Source organism: Oikopleura dioica, chromosome 1 (genome assembly GCF_907165135.1).
Source record: "Oikopleura dioica chromosome 1, OKI2018_I68_1.0, whole genome shotgun sequence".
In the NCBI taxonomy this organism is placed as follows: domain Eukaryota; kingdom Metazoa; phylum Chordata; class Appendicularia; order Copelata; family Oikopleuridae; genus Oikopleura; species Oikopleura dioica.
In genome coordinates, this window is record NC_137291.1 from 5,376,044 (window position 1) to 5,393,927 (window position 17,884).

Below are 17,884 nucleotides of genomic sequence, written 5' to 3' on the forward strand. Positions count from 1 at the left end.
TTTTCTTCGGGAAGGCAAAGAAAATGTCAAAATTAGAGAGCAAATGAAGAAATTTGTCCAAACTGAAGTCGGAAAAATCGGGCAATAAAATATGAACGCTTTGAAAAACCGTTATTTACAAATATTTTATTCTTTCTTCATCGTTTTCAGTTCTCTTTGGGTGGGAGAATGTAATAATAATCGTTGGAAGGAATATCAAGATAAATAGTGCTTTTTTCCGAAGCTCTCGGCGGCGCTAGAAAATTTCCATCGGGCTCATTTTTCGTCATTTCGATTGCTTTCTTTTTGTCCTGTAGATCTAAGTAGCCAAGATCTCGCGTTTCAGTGTTGCTAGAATTTTCGTTAGAAAAAGGGGGATGAAAAGGGAAATACCTGAAAATGGCTCCACTTTGATAAACAAATTTCATCAATTCTTCAATTTTGTATCTTTTCGTTTTCGGGCAGCTTTCAAAAATGATCATCGTTTTGAATTGATCTGTCTTTTCCACCCTTCGTTCGATCTTCCAGACGCTACAAAAGATGGTACAGGGGTTGGTTATTTTTAACATGAACTCACTCGCAATCCTGACTTTTTGACATGCATCCGTGCCAGATTTTGATGTCTGGAGTTAGATGAACAGCGATGTCGTCGATTTGAATGTACCATGTCGTTTTTTCATCAGTGACTGAAAAATGGTTTAGTTTTTTCATTTTCAAATTGAAAATTTTCTGAATTTCTCCCGTTTTTACAGTAATTTTCAAAATTTTCCGTCAAAATAATAATTTTCTCGAATTTTCTGTTAAAAACTTACAAAGCCGTAGAACAGTAGAATTAGAAGCATCTGGCACTAGAACTCTTCTAAGTGTCATTTTGACAGGCATCCTCAAACAGCCAGGAATCGGCGCTAGATCTTTGATACTCTTTGGCATTCTTCGATTTCTGAAAACACTTCTTTTTCTTTTCTGATTTCTACACTCGGGCTGATTGATCTATCTTTGCTTTTCAGACCTGGCAAACAAAAGGAAATTTGTAATGAGATTTGCTTTTCTCTTTTTTTTTCACATGCGTTTAAAGAAACTGAGCTTTTTCCTAATAGGAAGGGCCTCTTTAAAAAAATAGCAATAAAAAGGGAAAACGATTAGTGGGCCAATTTTATTTGAAAACTTGAAAGTAAATTGTAAACAAGAAAAAGGCTTATTTACGGACTTTTTCATTCCTTTTGACACCCTTAAAACTAAGTTGTTTAATTACCTTGAGCCTCCCGTTTCATCCCTTTTTCCAATCGATGCAAACTCCCGTAAAGAGTCGGATAACGATTTTCTCAGAGACCTCTTCATTTCAATTTTTTCCTCTATTTTGAATTTGCCCGGTAAAAATTGAGAATGCGCCCCTTATCTGATTCTTTCAACGCTGTTTTTAAAATAAGAAATTTTTTTACCTCGAAGATTTTTTTGGGCTCGACCTTTTAGATCGACTGTAATTTTTTCTTCTATGAAGCGTCAACGAGCCAAAGCACGATAAGCCGCAGCTTTTATCTGACATTTTTCTTTTTCGCTTTATTTTTGCGCTCTTTTTTGCTGGGTTAATTAGAGTAGTGTCTTGATTACCGCCAATAAAGTGAGGAGAGTTTCCCCTCACTTCATCTACTTTCAGACTGTTTATTTATACTGACATGTGTCATTAAGGCTATCTTCTTAGCTGGAATCTGGACTTGAAAACCTGTGAATAGAACCTGAGGCGGACCCTTAGAGAGCTTTCATAGCCTGACTCAGGTTTCCTTCACAGGTTGGCGGGCCCTGACCTGAATCAAAGTCCCTCCTTTTATCCGATAATCTTGTTTTCAGAATGGTAAAAATTCTAGTGACGGGCGATGTCCTAGGAAAACTGGACACGCTGTACAACCGAATTCGAAAATTACAAGCGAAAGGCCAGACTTTCTCGGAACTTTACTGCGTTGGCTCGTTTTTCCCGACTGATGGATCGGAATGCCCGGAATGGGATGAATACAAAACTGGAGAAAAAAGAATTCCGATTTCGACGTATATTCTTGGACCGGCGAATGTGGCTGAGTCCAAGTTCTATGCCGGGCTGGATAATGGGGGAGAGCTTTGTGCCAATATTATGTGCTTAGGTAAGGAATTTGAAGAATTAATTGCCGCTTCGTCAGTGATTTTTATATTAGTACTCTGATTACCTTTCATTTGGTGATTTGACTAGTGGAGAGCTAATTTTAAACTTTCTTCCCATTTTTCTTTTCTCAATTTTTCTTCTTTCAGGTCGCTGCGGAACGTTTACAACAGCTGATGGACTGCGAGTCGGATACCTCGGCGGCTCGGCGGAAGGAAAAGAAGGTTCTTCTGAATACCCAGTTCAGGCGAACGCGTGGAAGAAGCTAAAAGATCAGGTTCAAGGAAACACTTTGGACGTCTTTCTTTCTTCCTGCTGGCCACTCGGCATCACCAACAATGGCAACAGCCCTGATGACCCGCGACTGCTCCAAGTCGGCAACTTAGAAATCGCCAGAGCGACCAGAGAACTGAAGCCTCGCTACCACTTCGCCGGATTCGAACAGAAACACTACGAACGAAGACCTTACCAGAACAAGAGCGCGAAACTGCTGCAAATAACCAGATTTATTGCCTTGGCGAATGTTGGAAATCCGAATAAAGAAAAGTATCTCTACGCGTTTAATATTACTCCCGGAGAGTTGACAGCGAAGAAGCCAGAGGATTGTACGGAAACGCCGTTTCCTGATGAAGCTGCTGCTAGAGCAAAAGGTACAATGATCTGTCATTTATAATCCAGAAGCCGCCTCGAGCGGCTTATCTAGCGGAGAACTAGAAATCCATGTTGTTACTGTATCATTTTCAGCAAACGCTGGAAACTACAGATGGTCACTACCAGACGGACCAGAACTGAAAGACGACCCAGATGATCCAGACGCGATAGAAAGGAGAAAGCGGCAGCAGGCAATGACTGGCGAAGCGGGTGGAAAGCGACAGAGAAGGGATTTCGGTGATTGCTGGTTTTGCTTGGGAGGAGAACATGTTCGAAAACACATGGTAAGTGGCGAAATTCTAGTGCTCCTCCTTGATAATTGATTCGAGGTCGTGTCTGTCGGAGAACACTGCTACGTAGCTTTAGCACGAGGCGGCGTAAACAGCCAGCATGTTTTGATTCTTCCGATTCAACACTACCAGAGCTCGCTGACTCTACCGAGCGACGTTTCGGCGGAAGTAGAAGAGTACAAAAAAGCGCTGAGAGAAATGTTCAAGTCGAGAGGATTGAGCTCGTTTATTTACGAAAGAAATTACAAAACAGATCATATGCAGATTCAAGTTTTGCCCATTCACAAGAAATATAAGGTACAGTTATAAATTCTAGGGGTTATAAAGACATAACTAAAACGGCTTTCGGATTCATTTGAAAATAAAACATCATTCTTTCTTCAAAGTTATCTTCGTTGCCTGATGCATCTTGCTAGTAATTTTTAGGCGTTCATTTCATTATTTTTTCAAATAAGAAGTCAAAAAAACGATGCTTAAAATACTGAATGAAACAGCTGGCTAAATCTCATACCGCGGCCCCCTGCAAAACTGAACCATTTTTCCCAATGGTTCGTTTAAAACTTGAACCGAACCATTTCTATCTCCTTTGATAAAATTTATGTTTTCAGCAACATATCCCAACGGCTCTGACAAAAGTCGGCCACGGAAGAACGGACAAAAACGGCTACCCGATCGAAATCGACTTTGTAGAACTACCCATGCTTGTGGACATGCGATCAGCTGTTCCTGGCCCTAGAACGCCCTTCTTTCTCTGCGAAATGGACGACGGAACAAGATTGCTTCATCGAGTCAGAGGAGGATTCCCGCTCAATTTTGGGAGAGAAGCAGTTTGCGAACTTATAAACAAGCCTGAAAAAGGTAATTTTGAATAATCTACTAGACTCATTATCTCCCAGCTCAAAGAAAAGCCATTTAATTTTAATTTCAAGCCGTTCTTTTTTTCAACCTAAAACCTAAATAGGCATAATTGTCGACTTCTTTTTCGAAGTTTTCGACAAATCAAAATAAAGCATTTTCTGTTCTAGCCAATCAGAGGCCCTACCACCCCTAAATGACCCCATAATTTGGGCCAAAATTACCCCAAAAACTTTTTAAAATCTCCCCGGTTCTGCCAAAATTTGACTCAAAATTCTAGGCGACTGGAAAAACTGCGTCGTCTCAGACGACCAAGAAGAACATTACGCTGGCAAGTTCCGCGAAATCTTCGCGAAATTCGACCCCTTCCTCGAACAAGACAGCAGCGACGAAGAATCAGAAGAAGCGATCCAAAGTTCAGAAAACCCAAAAGAAATTGAAGCAAATTAGAGCTTTCTTTCTGCAAATAGGAAAATTTTACTTTTGAATAAAATGCGTTCAACTGCCACAAAATTACGAAAAATCAAACTCAAAAGCTTGAAAATCCGTTTTTAAGAATGAGTTTTGCCGTTTCCCGAAGAATCTCTAGAAATTCGCCCATTCAGAAGACTTCGAGAATTCGCGATAAATCTCTAGATGAGCTCGTGGATCCAAAAACCGCAATTCTTCCCCTTCAAAATTCAATTATAAAAGAGGATAAAAGGTAAAGAGAAGGAACCAACTAAATCTCACAAATTTTCTTTTCAAAGTTGAAAAATGAGTGGAAAAACGAACGCCCAGCAAGCACTAATCAATGAATGGACAGCCCTACAGCAGGAAGAGGAAGCGCTTGACAGTAAGTTCATGATGGAATCGAGAAGCCGCTTGCGGCTTAGAGCTATAAAAACAAAAAAAAACCGCGCTCTGCGGGGCACTTTCAATAACTGCCGTGTGATTTACCTGATGTTTGTAGGGGGAATTCGTTATCTGGCCGACCAGCTGAAAATCTTGGAACGCGACGAGCGGCGAATCCGATACTCTATTCAATTGTTCGACGAAAATGAGCGGGCGAACAACTTGGAACTCACTTCTGGTCACTTTGATGAGGGATCAACTGACCAGCCTCAAGTTAATCAATCTCTTCCCTCCATTCTCCCACCCCCTTCTGCTCAATCAGAACAAATGCAACACCCAGAGCCAGTTATTGTGGAGGAAGAGGAGGAACAACTCGCTACAATTGAAGAAGAGTCAATGTCAGATGAGCAGGAGAAAATTCCAGAGCCGAAGAAAGCTAAAGAGCCAACTGGAAGAGTTTTACGAAGCCGAAAAAACAAGAATCTTGCCAAATGAATTGAAAAATAAAAGCTCAAATGAAACAAAAAAAACTCTGTTTCCTTCGCATTTGCCTTTTCTTTGCCCTACCAAGCCTAACCCTAGAATAAAGACGTGAAGCAGACTTGATTTTAAACCATTTTGTTTTACTAGAATTGTTATGTCCTCCCCAAATCGCAGAAGCCCGACAAAAGGTCTTTCAAAAGACACGCAAAACTTGATAAACCAAATGATGAAGGACAAGAAAATCACCTGGAAAAAGCAGAAGGAAATCACCAAAGCGATGAGGGTCGGCCAGGCTCTTCCAGTTGAACGTAAGCTTTTCTCTCTCTTCAGAGCTTTAATTTGACCTCTTCATCAAACGGACGAGTATTGAGTTGAAAAACAAAAGATAGGAACTAAAGCTGGCTAATTAAGTTTGTAGGTCAGATTGTCCCAGATTCTCGTCCATTATTGACCACTAAAGAGAAATCTTTACTCTGTTGACTTGTTTCACTGAAACTGGCAATTAAAGATAATCTTATTAAGCGGAACGAGGAAACCAGCCCTACGACATCAGTGAGCTGTCCACCCAAGAATCCCCCTCCAAATCCTTCAATATGACCTCTCGTTCGATCATCAACAAAGAATCTCGCGAAGACATCGAAAAACGCGGCGGCTACGAACGGCCCCAGTACAGAGGCGGCGTTTGCGTCAACAGAGATCACCTGAAAGACCAGTTTGTAAACAAGCTCGCTTTTGGAATGGAAGACCCTGTTCGCGAGTATCGAAAAATGAAGGCAAAAGAGCTCCAAGCGCCGAAAAAAGAGGCGGCGGACAGATTTACTGAGCTAGAAAACGAAATCAAAGAACGGGAAGAGTTTTTAAAAAGCATGGAAAAGCTCGGTCAAGGTCGGTTTTATCCCTATTTTTCTGAAAATGGACATGTTTTTAGGGCAAAAATACGAAGCCGGAATCAAAAGCGAAATTTCCTCGATCATCCGCGAAATGGAAAAGATCGATTTGGAACGAAACGAAGAGCTGGAACGAAAACGCGCTCAGATCCAGTCCAAAAATTCTAGCATCACAAATTAGCCTTTCTGTTTGACTCTTCCATGTCTATTTTTATATAATCTGCTTCTATTTTTCTACTAAATAAACGCTCTCTTTTTTTACAGTCGAGCAACAGTATTCACTTTCAGAAGAAAAAAGAATGAGATGAGTTTTTTCAAGGGTGGAAATAGCATTTCTACCCGCGAGCTTGCGGAAAAATGCGAATTACAAGAAGCACAGTTGAAAAAGACAAAGACTAGGCTTGCGAACCTAGTTGCTGCTTACAAGACACTTCAGGTTCGTTTCAGGTTTTATTTATTTATTACAAAAGAAGAATGTGTATGGTTTCAGATCAGTTCAGACAAACCATTCAGAACTAATTGAGTATTTTGGTTCATTTCAAGTAAATCAGTTGTATATTTATCAATAGAGATCTCTGTTTTATCAGTTTCTAGCACTATTACAGTAAATTTTGACAAAAACCGTATATGGTCTATCCATGCTCTAAAAGTACTTTCGAAGTCATTTCATCGTTTTTGGTAATAACTGAACACCTCTTCGTACTTTTTATGCTTCACTAGCAGCTGATTTTTCATCCGTCGGGGATGGTGGACAGATGCAAGTCAGCTTTTTCGACAGCTGTTATTTATCCATTGATTCTATGCGATTGAATTTCCGCTAAACTATATTTTTAGGATGAAAAGAACACCCTTGAAGAAAGCCTAGCAGCTCTTGCTTCCTCTCCGGAACCAGCCAAGTCTGAAACTGATCCGGAATCGACCGAGAATGGCGAGTCAAAAGACTCCTCGGAGAACGAAAGTCAATCCGACTCTTCCTCAGCTGATCAAGCAAAAATCGCCCGTCTTACCTCTTCCCTCGCGCAAATGAGCGCCGAAAGGACGAAAATGCAGGAAACTTTCCAGAACGACCGGAAGAAGATGAAGCAAGAATTTGAGGAGCGATTTTCGAAGCTGGAAAAAGATCATGAAACTGCCGTTAGCGAGAGAAAACGCTATCTTGAAGAGCTGAACGAGTACAAAAGCAGCACTAAGGAGAGGATTCTTGCGATGGAGGCGGAGACGAATGCTTCGAAAATTACAAACAGAGAGCTACAAAAGGTAAATTTGAGAGAAATTTCAATTTTCGAAGGGAAAAAATTCCTGCATTTGGACAAAACCTACTTTTATGAAAATAGATTTTTCTGACTAGCTATTATGAGTATCGTTCTACAATAAGTTACACCAAAGTTTCAAGGCATTTTATATTTTCGAATCGACGGTGAGGCTTGACGCTATCGTCAGAGAATCTTACCATAAATATCAGCTGTCGTACCACTAGATGCCGCGAGTAAAGATAACTGCATAAAAGCCTTTCTCGGAGGTAAAATTTTACCCCCGGAGGTTTGAGAAAATGATGCATTTTTTGCAAGTTTAGATACCGATATTGACCCTGGAGATACTTAAAAATCCATTGAATAAATTACTACTGGAGAATTGAATGTTGGAATAAATATCTGATAACATGTTGAATTCGTGTTTTTTAGCAACTTAACTCCGAGCGCAAGAAATCCGACGATTTCAAGCAAAATATCGCAACTCTGAAAGAAGAGCTGAAAAACTTGCAAAAGCGCTCTGAGGAAAAATCGAAGCAACAGGCTTCTGAATCCAACGAGAATCTGACCAAGCAGTTCGACGAAAAACTAGAACAAGCGAAAAAGAAACTTGCGGAGAAAAACGGAGAAATAAAAAATATCAAAACTCGCGCAAATGACAAAATTTCCGAACTCACGCAAAGTAATTCTTCGCTGCAAAAAACAGTTGACGAGCTTCGGGAAAAATTGAAGTCGACGGTGGAGGCAAATGAGACAAAAGTTTCGGAACTCGAAGATAGAATTACTGGAGTGACGAATCTTTGCTCAGAGCTTGAAAGGGAAAAGTCGGTGGAAGTTCAGAAGACTCTTGCACAAAAAGAACTCATTGAACAGGTATTTTCAATTTCTGTTTTTTTTTCAGAAATCACTTTACAAAGTTTTTGGACAATCATTTTTTCATTTATTTATCAAATAATATCAGAACTCATATTAAATTCAAAAAAAAAACAGACAGCCATACGAACTTCTTATGAAGAAAAACTGAAATTGATCAAAAGGCATCATTTCATAGAGATACAATTTCCGTAGGACCCCGCTTCATCTTGTAATTTTCAGGGCTATCTTCACAGCCAAAAATTATCTGAATCAACTTCATGTAAATTTCTTGTCTTCTCATTTTACGAATCCTCGATCATTATTTTTAAATTGATAATTGAAAGCGATTTCAGTTTCTTTATAAAGACTGGAACTTCAGTACTTTCGTCGGTGGCGCTCTAACGTACTGAGTTAGGTCACATGTGGCATGCTGTTAGAGGACAATTTGAGGAGGATTACAGTAATCGACCTTATTTGCTTAGCCCATTTTCCATCCTCCGAGTCCTTGGTTGACCGATTTTTATCTCCCTTCATGTTATTTTTAGCGATCAAGTTCATTTTTAGCTGCGCGAATCCCAAGCCCTAACCTCGACAAACACATCAAAAGACTCGGTCCAAGATGAGAAGCAAGACTACTTCCGTTTATTTATCCAGGCGCAGGACGACATCAAACAGCTGTCACTCGAGCTCGAAGAAACGAAAATCAAGCTCGTAAAAAAGGATGAAGAGGAAAAATCAGCGCCAAAGGCTCAGCCGGTCGGATTCGCGGATGAGCTGAAAGACGAGATCAAAAGTCTCAAGGCGACGCTTATCACCGTCAGGAGGGAGAAAGAAAAGCTCAAGCAGCAAATCGACGCGAACAACGAAGAGCACAGGATGAAACTAGAATCAGTGAAGATTTCAGGTTCTTTTCCTCGAATTCAAAATCCATCTCCAACCTTTCCTTAAGCGGATCAGCAAAAAATCGACTCCGAAAACCGCGCCAACGAAAAAATCGCCGAATTCGAAGCCGAACTCGCCCAAATGCGAGAACGAAGTCAGAAGATTCTGGCTGACAAGGATAACGAAATCGAAATCCTGAGAAAACAAAATGACGGAGCTGAAAAAGAGCAGCCAGATTCGGTTGGTCAATTGATGCAAAATGGGGATGCTAATATTGATACTGCCTTGATTATGTACGCCGAACAGGTACAGTCGATTTTACAGTTGAAGATCTCCCTTCACTTTAGATTAGTTTCAAAATTTCCAAATCATGTTTAGTTAGCCCGAAAAGACGTAGAAATCAACACCCATCGGAGCCGTCGAAACGAGCTAGAATCGCGCATCCGCGGTCTCCAAGAAAAACTCGCCGAGTCCCAAGAAGAAGTTCATTCTTTCAAAGAAAAGATTCAAGCCCAAGAGCGTGACGACTCGCCTGCTTCCAAGGAGTACATGAGAAACTTGAGTAAGCTTGAGAAAATTTACATAAGAAGGGAGGTCTATTGTGTGATTTAGTTGTTCAATTTCTGGCGGCTCCCGAAGGGACGAAGAAGAAATCGATGCTGGCGGCGCTGGAGACGATTTTACAGTTCACAAAAGTTGATGTTTTGTAAGTTTTCATCCCGTTTCGTCGTTCTTATTGCATTCTAGAGCGATGAAAAAGCAGTTCAAGCGCTAAACGAAGAGCCTCATACCTTCTTAGAATTTCTAGGTGCAATATTAAATACCGACTGTTATAACTTTTCCTTCCTCAACTCTTTTCTGTAACTCTTTTCAGCCTCTTTCAAAATAAAGTTCAGCGAAATTCAAAGTTCTTAAATGCATCTTCAAAAGAATGAGTCTGTACCAAGAAGTTCGACTTCATGAAAACGCCCGTGACCGCGAAGAAATCGAAAACCAGGCAGAATTGTATTCAATAATCAAGACTCTGCAAGAGCTCGAAAAGGCGAATATCAAGGATGCAATCAGCACGAAAGAGTACGAGAATCAGTGCTCAAGGCTCTTAGTGCAGTACAAAACTGCTCTTCCGCAGTCTGAGATAACATCTGGTGAGTTGTTCCGCCCATGAGATTTTCTTGCTGTTTCTCATAGAAAACTTATCGAAAACTATCGCTAATGAGAGCTGCTTTAGTGGAAGAGTTTGTGCAAAAATACCGTCTCGATTGTCGCTTGGCAATGGCGAGAATCAAGGAAGACAGACCGATTACGAACAGGGACAATAAAGGAAACCAAAATGTGCTCATCGCCGACGTTATTGCTGGCTTTATCTCGCTGCAAGGTCTGAAAGCAAGGAGGACTCTTATTATAAGTATTTTTTCAAGATCGAATTCACTTGGAAAACTACTCGAAAGACAGTCTTTATCCGGAACTCCGCGAGCTCGTTGTCAATCTCGATCGAATGACGGACGTGCCTGAGGGAATTAAAGAATCGCAGAAATCCTGGGAGGCTGAGCTTCGACCCATGGCTGCGTCAGATGAAATCACAGGTTAACCAACCCTTTCGTTTCCAAAACAACCGGTTTTGTAGAAGAACAAGCTCGCCAGATGCTCTTCGATCTGGAACAAAGCTACAACGCATTCCGCCAATTTCTCGATTAACCTTCTCTTCTTCCGTATTTCTTGTTCTTACTCTCTTCACTGTTCCCAGATCATGTAAAAATGCTCAAAAGATGAATCATCAAGACTTTTTTAATTGCAATTATTGATAAATCTGCTTTTTCAAACTTTCAATCTTCATCAATAAAAACATTTTCAAAGAGCGAATTTATCAACGTAAGCATGGCAGCAATAATGACCAGGCGAATTATTGCGGAAGATGATGAGTGGACGCTTCAGACGGTTCCGTTTCTAAGACAGATTGCTCTCAAAACTATTGGTAAGTAAAAAAGAAGTAAGGCAAGGAAATGATATTTTTTAGTTGCTAATTGGAATGATTTTCCTCACTTTTCCGAGCTGCCGGGCGAAAAGGAACGATCGGTACTCGTCGAAAAGCTCGCCCTCGACGTTCCACTTGAGAAAGCTGTTTTGATAGACGACAATACGTACTGGAAACGGCGGGCGGATGAGATTTGGGCACTGGTTCGACTTGACTCTTACTCGATATATTTTGAATAATAAAATTTTCCGCTCTTTGAACCAGATTAAAGCCAGTTTACGATATCGCTCGATATGGCGGCTCCTATAAGCGAATGTTCTTGGAAAAGACGCTGGAAGAGGCAATCGAGCATTTTGTCCCTAATCGAAGCGATATCGATGAATTGCGAAGAGTTGTAAACTTGGCCAAATCGGAAGTGAGGCGACTCAACATCGAGCAAATTTTACCCCCGATTCCGGACATCAAAGAAATTAACGAAGAAGACGACGATGAGGAAGACAGCCCTAGCCATATGGACTTGTCGCCCATCGTCGCGGAATTGAAAAAACTAGAAGAATTCAGCATCCAATTCCAGGTCAAAAACGTCGGCATGAATTTCGAGTGGGGCTTTTTCACGGTAAGAATTGGGAGTAAAGATATTTGCAAATAAATAAAAGGAATTTCATGACTTCCACTTTTCTATTGATCGAAAAATAAAAATTGACCCCGGAGATGCTTGAGGTGGCGACGGGGGATGAAATTTGCGGAAAATTACCGCAGACTCTCGTGTCGTTAAACCCCTAAATAAACCTGTTATCGCGGCGATCAAACGGATAAAATTTATATGGCGTTGTTTACTGTTTACCGTTGGGTTTTTTATGAAGAGGGGAATTTCCCAAAGCCGTTTCGCTTGCATGTATTTGAATGACTGAATTTTTCTACTTTTAAAAACCAAAAAACGACCCCTTGAACTCATTTCAAAATGGCCCTTGAGTATTTTTTTCGCAAACAATGGGTTCTTGAATGAGTTCATTTCCAAGCAGTATTATTTTCGCTCAAAACAATCATTTCAATTAATTGAGCAGCCCAGTATGAGCCCGAGAAGGGTGGCTATACGGACGGGTGACCATAACTCAACCAAATGTCATCGATTTGCTGCCAGCTCAGGAAGTTATCAGCTCGCATGAAAGAAGTTTTTATATTGATCCAGAAATGCGTAGAAATGCTCAATTGCCTGTGAAATGGCAGAAAGGACTTATTATGAATTATTTCTTCGAGAAATTTTTTCCCTCAACATAACTTTTAATACTGCTATGGCTTCATGAAATTGTCATGACATTGAAATGTTTCAACAACTACGTCACTCCCTACGTTACTTTTTCAGTCAACTTTATCACCAACAGGCTCAAATTTCCGCTCCCATGCGTTACAAAATGATGCTTTTTAACATATTTTTTTTTTGAATAGAATAGAATCGTTTATTTACAGAAATATTTAAGTTTACGCAACACGATGCTTTAATGATTTCTTCGACAATGGGAACTTGTCCACAGCTGAAAGTACTTCGACTGACGGAATCGCGACTGGACGATGGAAACGCTCGGATCATCATCAAATCTCTTCTCAAACATCCGAACCTTCGCGTCTTGGACTTGCGAAGAAATCATCTCAGATGCTCGGCTGCGAGGGCGATCGGAAAGGTGCGTAAATTAGAATTTCTCGGGCGGTTAGTGTTTCAAAAACTTCTTCATTTTGTGCGAGAAGCGGGCGCGGAGGGTTTTCTTCTTGATCTCGGGCATTTGTTGACCAGGGCGGAACATGCAAAGACCAGGTCCAGCCTAAAAAGAAACTCGGTCAGGCGGAAATAAGGGATGACAAGGGGAGCGGAAATTGTTGACAACTTCCGTTTTCCTTGACTTGTTAGTATTATTGTTGGAATAAAAGTAGAACTAGAATTTTTAGAATCGAGCTAAGAAAAGTGGAAGCTTTTGATCTAGATCCCATGGAGATTAATAATTATTTCTCGAGAAGTAAGCGCTTTAAATCTAATAAATAGATCTCATTAACTAATTGAACAATTACGGTTTTCATTGATCACTAGAAATCTTACCTCGCAAAGAAGACATCGGTGGTTTTTAATCTCTTTTGGGTTAGCTTCCATCATTTTTCTTTCGCTTTTCTTTGGGGAGTTTTTGAGGAATGAGAGGGAAGTCTCTTTTGTTATCTGCAAAAGGGAATAATTGAAAACCGTTTGTCGAGATGTGATGTTCCTCTGCGGGGCGTTTTCGGTTAAATTCGCGACAGATCGATCTCGAGCGCCGCCGGAGCGCAGTGTGGGATGCTGGCCAGGTGTTTCTTGTGCTGGCCGATCGAAGCCTTTGATAAGAAATTACGCTTATGGTATCACTCGCAGGATCGGTGAAATCTGTCTTTATGGGAAATTTAATAGCGCGACAGGATGTGAGCAGATGGTTTCGGCGAACTTGTCATTTGAAGATTTTATTTTCTCAGAAGGAAAAGCGGCTGAGAAACAGATGGGCAGGGTTGGGCATGGGAAGGGTAGAAGGTTTAGCGACTTATGGATGATTTTACGGAAGGGGGACAATTTCGGGTAATATTTTTTTGATGGAGTTTTTGAAGCTTTTGCGGTTGAAAATTTCTATTGAAAATATAATTGTATTTCACGCTACAGATGATTTTTTCAGTAATCTGCATCGGCGATAATTTAATCCCCTTTTCAGCTTGTATCGACGGTGAATACGCTCGAAGAGCTCATCCTCGAAGACAATGAGATCGGAGACGAAGGCGCTGGGGCGATTGCTAATTCGCTTTTGAAGGATCTCACGAGACTCAAGACTTGGGATTTTTTCCTTGATTTTTCCCCTTGATTTTTCGTGTTTTGAAAAGTTTTTGGTTAGGGTTATCGATAAGAACCTAAACAGCTTTGCAAACAATAAGCAAAAATAAATCCCAATCGGTAGAAACTGAATTTAACGCAAAACTTTATCAACGATATCGGTGGAGAGCTCATTTGCGACGCCCTCGAAAGCAACTCGACCCTGACGAACTTGCATATTGCTGCGAATAATCTCGGAGAGGGATTTGGAAAGGCACTTTCCTGTAAGTACTATTGATTTTTCAAGTGCCCAATTTCCGGCGTTTTCTAGCTGTGCTGTCGAAGAATGAAACGCTTGAAGAAGTGTTGCTTGCTTCTTGCAATATTGGGGAAGAATCCGGCAAGAATCTTCAACACGCGATGCGGAGCAACTCGACTCTGACTTCGATTGACTTGAGATTGACAGGAGTCACGCCTGATTCTGAACAGGCGATTCTCCTCAAAGTTGAAGAAAATCAAACGTTGTAAAAAAAATATTAACGAAGCTAAACTCTTTTCTACTGCTCTATATTTTTTCTAATAAACATATTCTATTTTCTTATCACCTTTTCCAACTGTTTTCATCCCTTTTTTCCCAGGGCTGAGATCAAAAAGAGTACTAACAACTGACAGGAATTAAAAAGCCGAAATCAAAAGAGCTTTACATACAATTTTGGAGCATTTTTTCAATATAAAAATCAAGGTGCTAGGTGAGCATCTCAGGTGGCGTCTTCGAGGGATAATTTGGCGCAAGTTTGGCTTACTCTTTTTGGACTTGAATCCACGCAAGCGTGAAACGGCTGCGGCATGCACATGCGTTGATTCTGCGCAATGAACTTGGCCGCGGTTGTGTGTTTTCCCTGACACCGATCGTGTTTTAACCGATTGACGGGTGGTAGCTGCGTTTTGGGTTTTAGAGCCTCCCGTGCTTTTTATATTTATTTGGATAACCTAATGCTGCGGAACTGTAGCCTGCAGGAGAGAACTGCTAAAAAAATACTCGATTAAAAGAAACAGATTCTGCAAAATCAATCTTTACTATTTGATCTGGACTCTTCAGGCGCAATAATCAGCGGAAACTTTCAAAAGAACAGGTATCGAACTATGAAATGTGTCTCCAATGACTTCTTGATTGACCAGGTTATCTCCTTCTAAATCAAGTCGCTGAATTGAATGTGGATCTTTGTAACCGGAGACGATGAAAATTGAATCGTCGATCATTATTCCAGATCCTCCGTAGTCAGCCTGAGATGAATTTAACTCTGACAATTATTCGAATCTGAAGCTTACGTTTTGAAGATTCCCGATCGTTTTCCAAGTGTCGTTTTCAAGAAGCCAAATTGCAGTTTGAGCAACCCAGTTGTCCTCATATGTTTCTCCTCCAGCCAGTAAAAGATTTCCACTCGGAAGGCCAATAAGAACATGATAAGCAATTATCCTTAAGATTTTTATTTAAGAATCAAATTTTTTGAAATACATCGGGAAATCGTTCAAAGAAACCCAGCCAGTAGAGCTCAGAGTCTCCACCTTTTTCGGGCTAGAAGAGCCAAACCAGTCGCCCCCAACTGTTGTCGGTTGTCCCTTGAAGAATGCCAGTTTGCCTCCGTAATGCCTCGATGAGGTCGAGTAAGTTGAGATTGCCGATTCTCCGTCGTATATTTCACATTGAGTAAGGAACGTGTAATCGAAACAAATTAATGCACTGTCATTAATAGTTAGTGCGGCGGATCCAGCAGAATAAATGTTGGTCATTTGTTGAGGCTGTTCTATCCATTCACAGCCACTCAATTTAGCAATCTTGAGAATATTTTTTCAAAATGATGAAATGCGTTTACTTTGCGTGAGTCGCTAAATCCACCAAAAATGAACAACTCGCCCTTGACAAAGGCATGCGGAGCTGCACGAACGTAGCGGTCACTTTTTGCGATGATCGTTTTTTGAGCTTTTGTTGATCCATCGAAAGAAATAGAGAAAGCCTTTTCCAAACTTTCCCCCATAACCAAAATGTGCTTGAAGTAAAATTTATTAGGATTACTTACTTGATAACTTTTACCTCATCAGATGTTGAGATCGTTGTCGTTATGACTGTCGTCGTTATTGTCTCCTGAATTCTTCGTGTTATGATTCAAAAAATTAATGAACAATTCATTTCGTCAACGCACCGGACAGATATGATTTTCGCAATTAAAGCATCCTTCTTGACAGTTTTCTCCACAGGGACAGTTGTCGCGGCAACCTTAGAAAACGTAGAAATTTTTCACTAATTTTTTTTTACTTTGAAGTTCCTTCTCACAGATTGATTGGCAGTACTCCGTTTCGCAGAGGAGACGGCATCTGTTGTATTCGACTCGGCAAACATCTTCGCATTCTGATTGCAAGTCTTTATCCCTGAAAACGAATTGACACGAAATCCAAAAATAATAAACTCACGGGCAGTCGTCTTCCTTGATTTCAAAGCTTCTCTCGAGCTCGCCATTTTTCAAAAATCCAGGTTTGTTGGCCCCAACAGCTTCTGATTCAAGATCTTCTAGATACAAATCAGTTGAATTAGAAAACGGTCTAGGGCGAAAATTATCGTTGCCAAGAAAATCCGACCGCTGACGAGCTTTCGAGCTGCAATTGACGAGGAAAAGGCCCTCCAAAAAGATAAAAAAGCTTAAAAAAATCATTTGTGAAGTTGGAACAATTTGACTGGATGATTTTTTTTGAAGTTCAGGCAAATTACTCAGTAAATGTCAAGTTCGTTCTTCAAGTCGATTTGATATTTGCGTTCGTATAAAATCGGTGTATCGGGCGCTTCACCTGATGAAATTCCGAGAAAATAAGAGGATAATTGAAGATAATTAGCGTCTTTTTTCATCAATTTGTCTATCGCAAATTTGCCCGAAGAAATAAATCTTTCTTCAGGTTCTTTCAGTCTGAAAGTTTCAGATGAAAACTGCTCGGGAAAAAAGAGATTCAACAAAGTCAAGATTTATTATTTGATGAGGATTCTTTAGAGGCAATAATCAGCAGAAACTTCCAAGAGAACGGGAATCCAACTGGCAAAAGAGTTCCCAATGACTTCTTGATTGACCAGATAATCTCCTTTAAGATCGAGTCGTTGAATTGCGTGTGGCTTTTCGTAGCCAGAGACGATGAAAATTGAATCATCGATCATTATTCCGGATCCTCCGTAGTCAGCCTAAGATAAGATCCTTAGTTCTTCAAGAATATCAAATTATAAATTCTGAAGCTTACATTTTGAAGATTTCCGATTGTTTTCCAAATGTCGCTTTCAAGAAGCCAAATTGCTGTTTGAGTAGTCCAGTCGTCGTCTTCATAAATTTCTCCTCCTGCCAGCAAGAGGTTTCCACTCGGAAGCCCGATAAGAACATGGTAAGCGATTACACTAAAGATGAAAATTCAAAAGAATCAGTTTTCAACTACCTCGGAAAATCGCCTAAAGAAACCCAACCGGTGGAACTAAGAGTCTCCACTAATTTTGAGTCAGAAGACCAACTATAGTCGCCGCTAACTGTTGTCGGTTGCCCCTTGAAGAATGCCAGTTTGCCAGCGTAATGCCTTTTAGCCGAGTAAGTGGAGACTACCGACTTTCCATCGTAAATTTCACAATTGTTTCTGTCCATGTAATCGAAGCAAATTAATGCTTTGTCTTCAATGGTGAGTGCAGCGGAACCAGCACCAAATCTATTCGTCAGTCTTTGAGGCTGTTCTTCCCAGTTACATCCAGTCAATTTAGCAATCTTAAAATCATTACAGTAATTAATTCAATGCCTTAAAAATTTGCTTACTTTATAAGAATCCATGAATCCACCGAAAATAAAGAACTCGCCGTTGACTAAAGCATGAGGAGCCGAGCGAACGTATTCGTCTATTTTTCCTGTGATTGATTTTGGCGTCTTTGTCGACCCGTCGAAAGAGATCGAGAAAGCCTCATTCAAACTGTCGCCAATTACCAGAA

General features: G+C 40.5%; 8 protein-coding genes and 1 long non-coding RNA gene across 9 annotated transcripts; 6 read left to right on the forward strand and 3 right to left on the reverse strand.

The window, feature by feature from the left end:
- Nucleotides 1–117: 117 nt before the first annotated feature.
- LOC145695689 (uncharacterized) lies at nt 118–1,361 on the reverse strand. The gene is made up of 5 exons (XM_081772692.1): nt 1,232–1,361; nt 792–919; nt 557–665; nt 373–510; nt 118–330 (listed from the first exon to the last, which is right to left on the reverse strand). Exons 1-5 carry the CDS (start codon nt 1,315–1,317, stop codon nt 147–149), a joined length of 645 nt encoding a protein of 214 aa, XP_081628818.1. The 5' UTR covers nt 1,318–1,361; the 3' UTR covers nt 118–146.
- A 461-nt stretch (nt 1,362–1,822) lies between these two features.
- LOC145695682 (CWF19-like protein 1) lies at nt 1,823–4,420 on the forward strand. The gene is made up of 6 exons (XM_081772684.1): nt 1,823–2,111; nt 2,257–2,757; nt 2,852–3,042; nt 3,088–3,345; nt 3,657–3,906; nt 4,184–4,420. Exons 1-6 carry the CDS (start codon nt 1,826–1,828, stop codon nt 4,351–4,353), a joined length of 1,656 nt encoding a protein of 551 aa, XP_081628810.1. The 5' UTR covers nt 1,823–1,825; the 3' UTR covers nt 4,354–4,420.
- A 25-nt stretch (nt 4,421–4,445) lies between these two features.
- LOC145695691 (uncharacterized) lies at nt 4,446–5,309 on the forward strand. The gene is made up of 3 exons (XM_081772694.1): nt 4,446–4,606; nt 4,653–4,738; nt 4,856–5,309. The coding sequence occupies exons 2-3, from the start codon at nt 4,660–4,662 to the stop codon at nt 5,230–5,232; spliced, it is 456 nt and encodes a 151-aa protein (XP_081628820.1). The 5' UTR covers nt 4,446–4,606; nt 4,653–4,659; the 3' UTR covers nt 5,233–5,309.
- Nucleotides 5,310–5,371: 62 nt separating this feature from the next.
- Nucleotides 5,372–6,366, forward strand: LOC145695688 (UPF0193 protein EVG1-like). The gene is made up of 3 exons (XM_081772691.1): nt 5,372–5,528; nt 5,743–6,105; nt 6,149–6,366. The coding sequence occupies exons 1-3, from the start codon at nt 5,375–5,377 to the stop codon at nt 6,286–6,288; spliced, it is 657 nt and encodes a 218-aa protein (XP_081628817.1). The 5' UTR covers nt 5,372–5,374; the 3' UTR covers nt 6,289–6,366.
- A 23-nt stretch (nt 6,367–6,389) lies between these two features.
- LOC145695681 (uncharacterized) lies at nt 6,390–10,001 on the forward strand. Its single transcript, XM_081772683.1, has 8 exons — nt 6,390–6,543; nt 6,942–7,364; nt 7,790–8,230; nt 8,777–9,116; nt 9,162–9,400; nt 9,473–9,656; nt 9,707–9,800; nt 9,842–10,001. Exons 1-8 carry the CDS (start codon nt 6,412–6,414, stop codon nt 9,867–9,869), a joined length of 1,881 nt encoding a protein of 626 aa, XP_081628809.1. The 5' UTR covers nt 6,390–6,411; the 3' UTR covers nt 9,870–10,001.
- Nucleotides 10,002–10,005: 4 nt separating this feature from the next.
- LOC145695690 (vacuolar protein sorting-associated protein 28 homolog) lies at nt 10,006–10,921 on the forward strand. The gene is made up of 4 exons (XM_081772693.1): nt 10,006–10,239; nt 10,323–10,469; nt 10,513–10,677; nt 10,719–10,921. Exons 1-4 carry the CDS (start codon nt 10,026–10,028, stop codon nt 10,787–10,789), a joined length of 597 nt encoding a protein of 198 aa, XP_081628819.1. The 5' UTR covers nt 10,006–10,025; the 3' UTR covers nt 10,790–10,921.
- A 30-nt stretch (nt 10,922–10,951) lies between these two features.
- LOC145711751 (dynein regulatory complex subunit 5-like) lies at nt 10,952–14,476 on the forward strand. Its single transcript, XM_081789441.1, has 7 exons — nt 10,952–11,066; nt 11,109–11,263; nt 11,338–11,682; nt 12,545–12,745; nt 13,787–13,912; nt 14,027–14,165; nt 14,213–14,476. Exons 1-7 carry the CDS (start codon nt 10,970–10,972, stop codon nt 14,407–14,409), a joined length of 1,260 nt encoding a protein of 419 aa, XP_081645567.1. The 5' UTR covers nt 10,952–10,969; the 3' UTR covers nt 14,410–14,476.
- LOC145695694 (uncharacterized) lies at nt 12,739–13,310 on the reverse strand. Its single transcript, XR_014133768.1, has 2 exons — nt 13,156–13,310; nt 12,739–12,883 (listed from the first exon to the last, which is right to left on the reverse strand). It is a non-coding gene; the product is annotated as an uncharacterized LOC145695694 (long non-coding RNA).
- A 500-nt stretch (nt 14,477–14,976) lies between the features above and the next one.
- LOC145711752 (uncharacterized) lies at nt 14,977–16,589 on the reverse strand. Its single transcript, XM_081789442.1, has 8 exons — nt 16,351–16,589; nt 16,196–16,308; nt 16,083–16,156; nt 15,974–16,024; nt 15,756–15,929; nt 15,398–15,717; nt 15,211–15,358; nt 14,977–15,165 (listed from the first exon to the last, which is right to left on the reverse strand). Exons 1-8 carry the CDS (start codon nt 16,587–16,589, stop codon nt 14,977–14,979), a joined length of 1,308 nt encoding a protein of 435 aa, XP_081645568.1.
- Nucleotides 16,590–17,884: the final 1,295 nt, after the last annotated feature.

Coding starts and splice junctions, on each gene's coding strand:
- LOC145711751 (XM_081789441.1), top strand. CDS start 10,970: ATGGCAGCAATAATGACCAGGCGAATTATTGCGGAAGATGATGAGTGG. Junction 11,067..11,108: donor GATTGCTCTCAAAACTATTG/GTAAGTAAAAAA, acceptor GATATTTTTTAG/TTGCTAATTGGAATGATTTT. Junction 11,683..12,544: donor TCGAGTGGGGCTTTTTCACG/GTAAGAATTGGG, acceptor GAAATATTTAAG/TTTACGCAACACGATGCTTT.
- LOC145695690 (XM_081772693.1), top strand. CDS start 10,026: ATGAGTCTGTACCAAGAAGTTCGACTTCATGAAAACGCCCGTGACCGC. Junction 10,240..10,322: donor GCAGTCTGAGATAACATCTG/GTGAGTTGTTCC, acceptor GAGCTGCTTTAG/TGGAAGAGTTTGTGCAAAAA. Junction 10,470..10,512: donor TGGCTTTATCTCGCTGCAAG/GTCTGAAAGCAA, acceptor TATTTTTTCAAG/ATCGAATTCACTTGGAAAAC.
- LOC145695689 (XM_081772692.1), bottom strand. CDS start 1,317: ATGAAGAGGTCTCTGAGAAAATCGTTATCCGACTCTTTACGGGAGTTT. Junction 511..556: donor TCAAAAAGTCAGGATTGCGA/GTGAGTTCATGT, acceptor CATCTTTTGTAG/CGTCTGGAAGATCGAACGAA. Junction 331..372: donor CAAAGTGGAGCCATTTTCAG/GTATTTCCCTTT, acceptor CGAAAATTCTAG/CAACACTGAAACGCGAGATC.
- LOC145695682 (XM_081772684.1), top strand. CDS start 1,826: ATGGTAAAAATTCTAGTGACGGGCGATGTCCTAGGAAAACTGGACACG. Junction 2,112..2,256: donor TGCCAATATTATGTGCTTAG/GTAAGGAATTTG, acceptor TTCTTCTTTCAG/GTCGCTGCGGAACGTTTACA. Junction 2,758..2,851: donor AGCTGCTGCTAGAGCAAAAG/GTACAATGATCT, acceptor TATCATTTTCAG/CAAACGCTGGAAACTACAGA.
- LOC145711752 (XM_081789442.1), bottom strand. CDS start 16,589: ATGATTTTTTTAAGCTTTTTTATCTTTTTGGAGGGCCTTTTCCTCGTC. Junction 16,309..16,350: donor ATCAAGGAAGACGACTGCCC/GTGAGTTTATTA, acceptor ATTCGTTTTCAG/GGATAAAGACTTGCAATCAG. Junction 15,930..15,973: donor CGATCTCAACATCTGATGAG/GTAAAAGTTATC, acceptor TTTTACTTCAAG/CACATTTTGGTTATGGGGGA.
- LOC145695691 (XM_081772694.1), top strand. CDS start 4,660: ATGAGTGGAAAAACGAACGCCCAGCAAGCACTAATCAATGAATGGACA. Junction 4,739..4,855: donor GGAAGAGGAAGCGCTTGACA/GTAAGTTCATGA, acceptor TGATGTTTGTAG/GGGGAATTCGTTATCTGGCC.
- LOC145695681 (XM_081772683.1), top strand. CDS start 6,412: ATGAGTTTTTTCAAGGGTGGAAATAGCATTTCTACCCGCGAGCTTGCG. Junction 9,117..9,161: donor AGAATCAGTGAAGATTTCAG/GTTCTTTTCCTC, acceptor CCTTTCCTTAAG/CGGATCAGCAAAAAATCGAC. Junction 9,657..9,706: donor GGAGTACATGAGAAACTTGA/GTAAGCTTGAGA, acceptor TGTGTGATTTAG/TTGTTCAATTTCTGGCGGCT.
- LOC145695688 (XM_081772691.1), top strand. CDS start 5,375: ATGTCCTCCCCAAATCGCAGAAGCCCGACAAAAGGTCTTTCAAAAGAC. Junction 5,529..5,742: donor CCAGGCTCTTCCAGTTGAAC/GTAAGCTTTTCT, acceptor AATCTTATTAAG/CGGAACGAGGAAACCAGCCC. Junction 6,106..6,148: donor CATGGAAAAGCTCGGTCAAG/GTCGGTTTTATC, acceptor ACATGTTTTTAG/GGCAAAAATACGAAGCCGGA.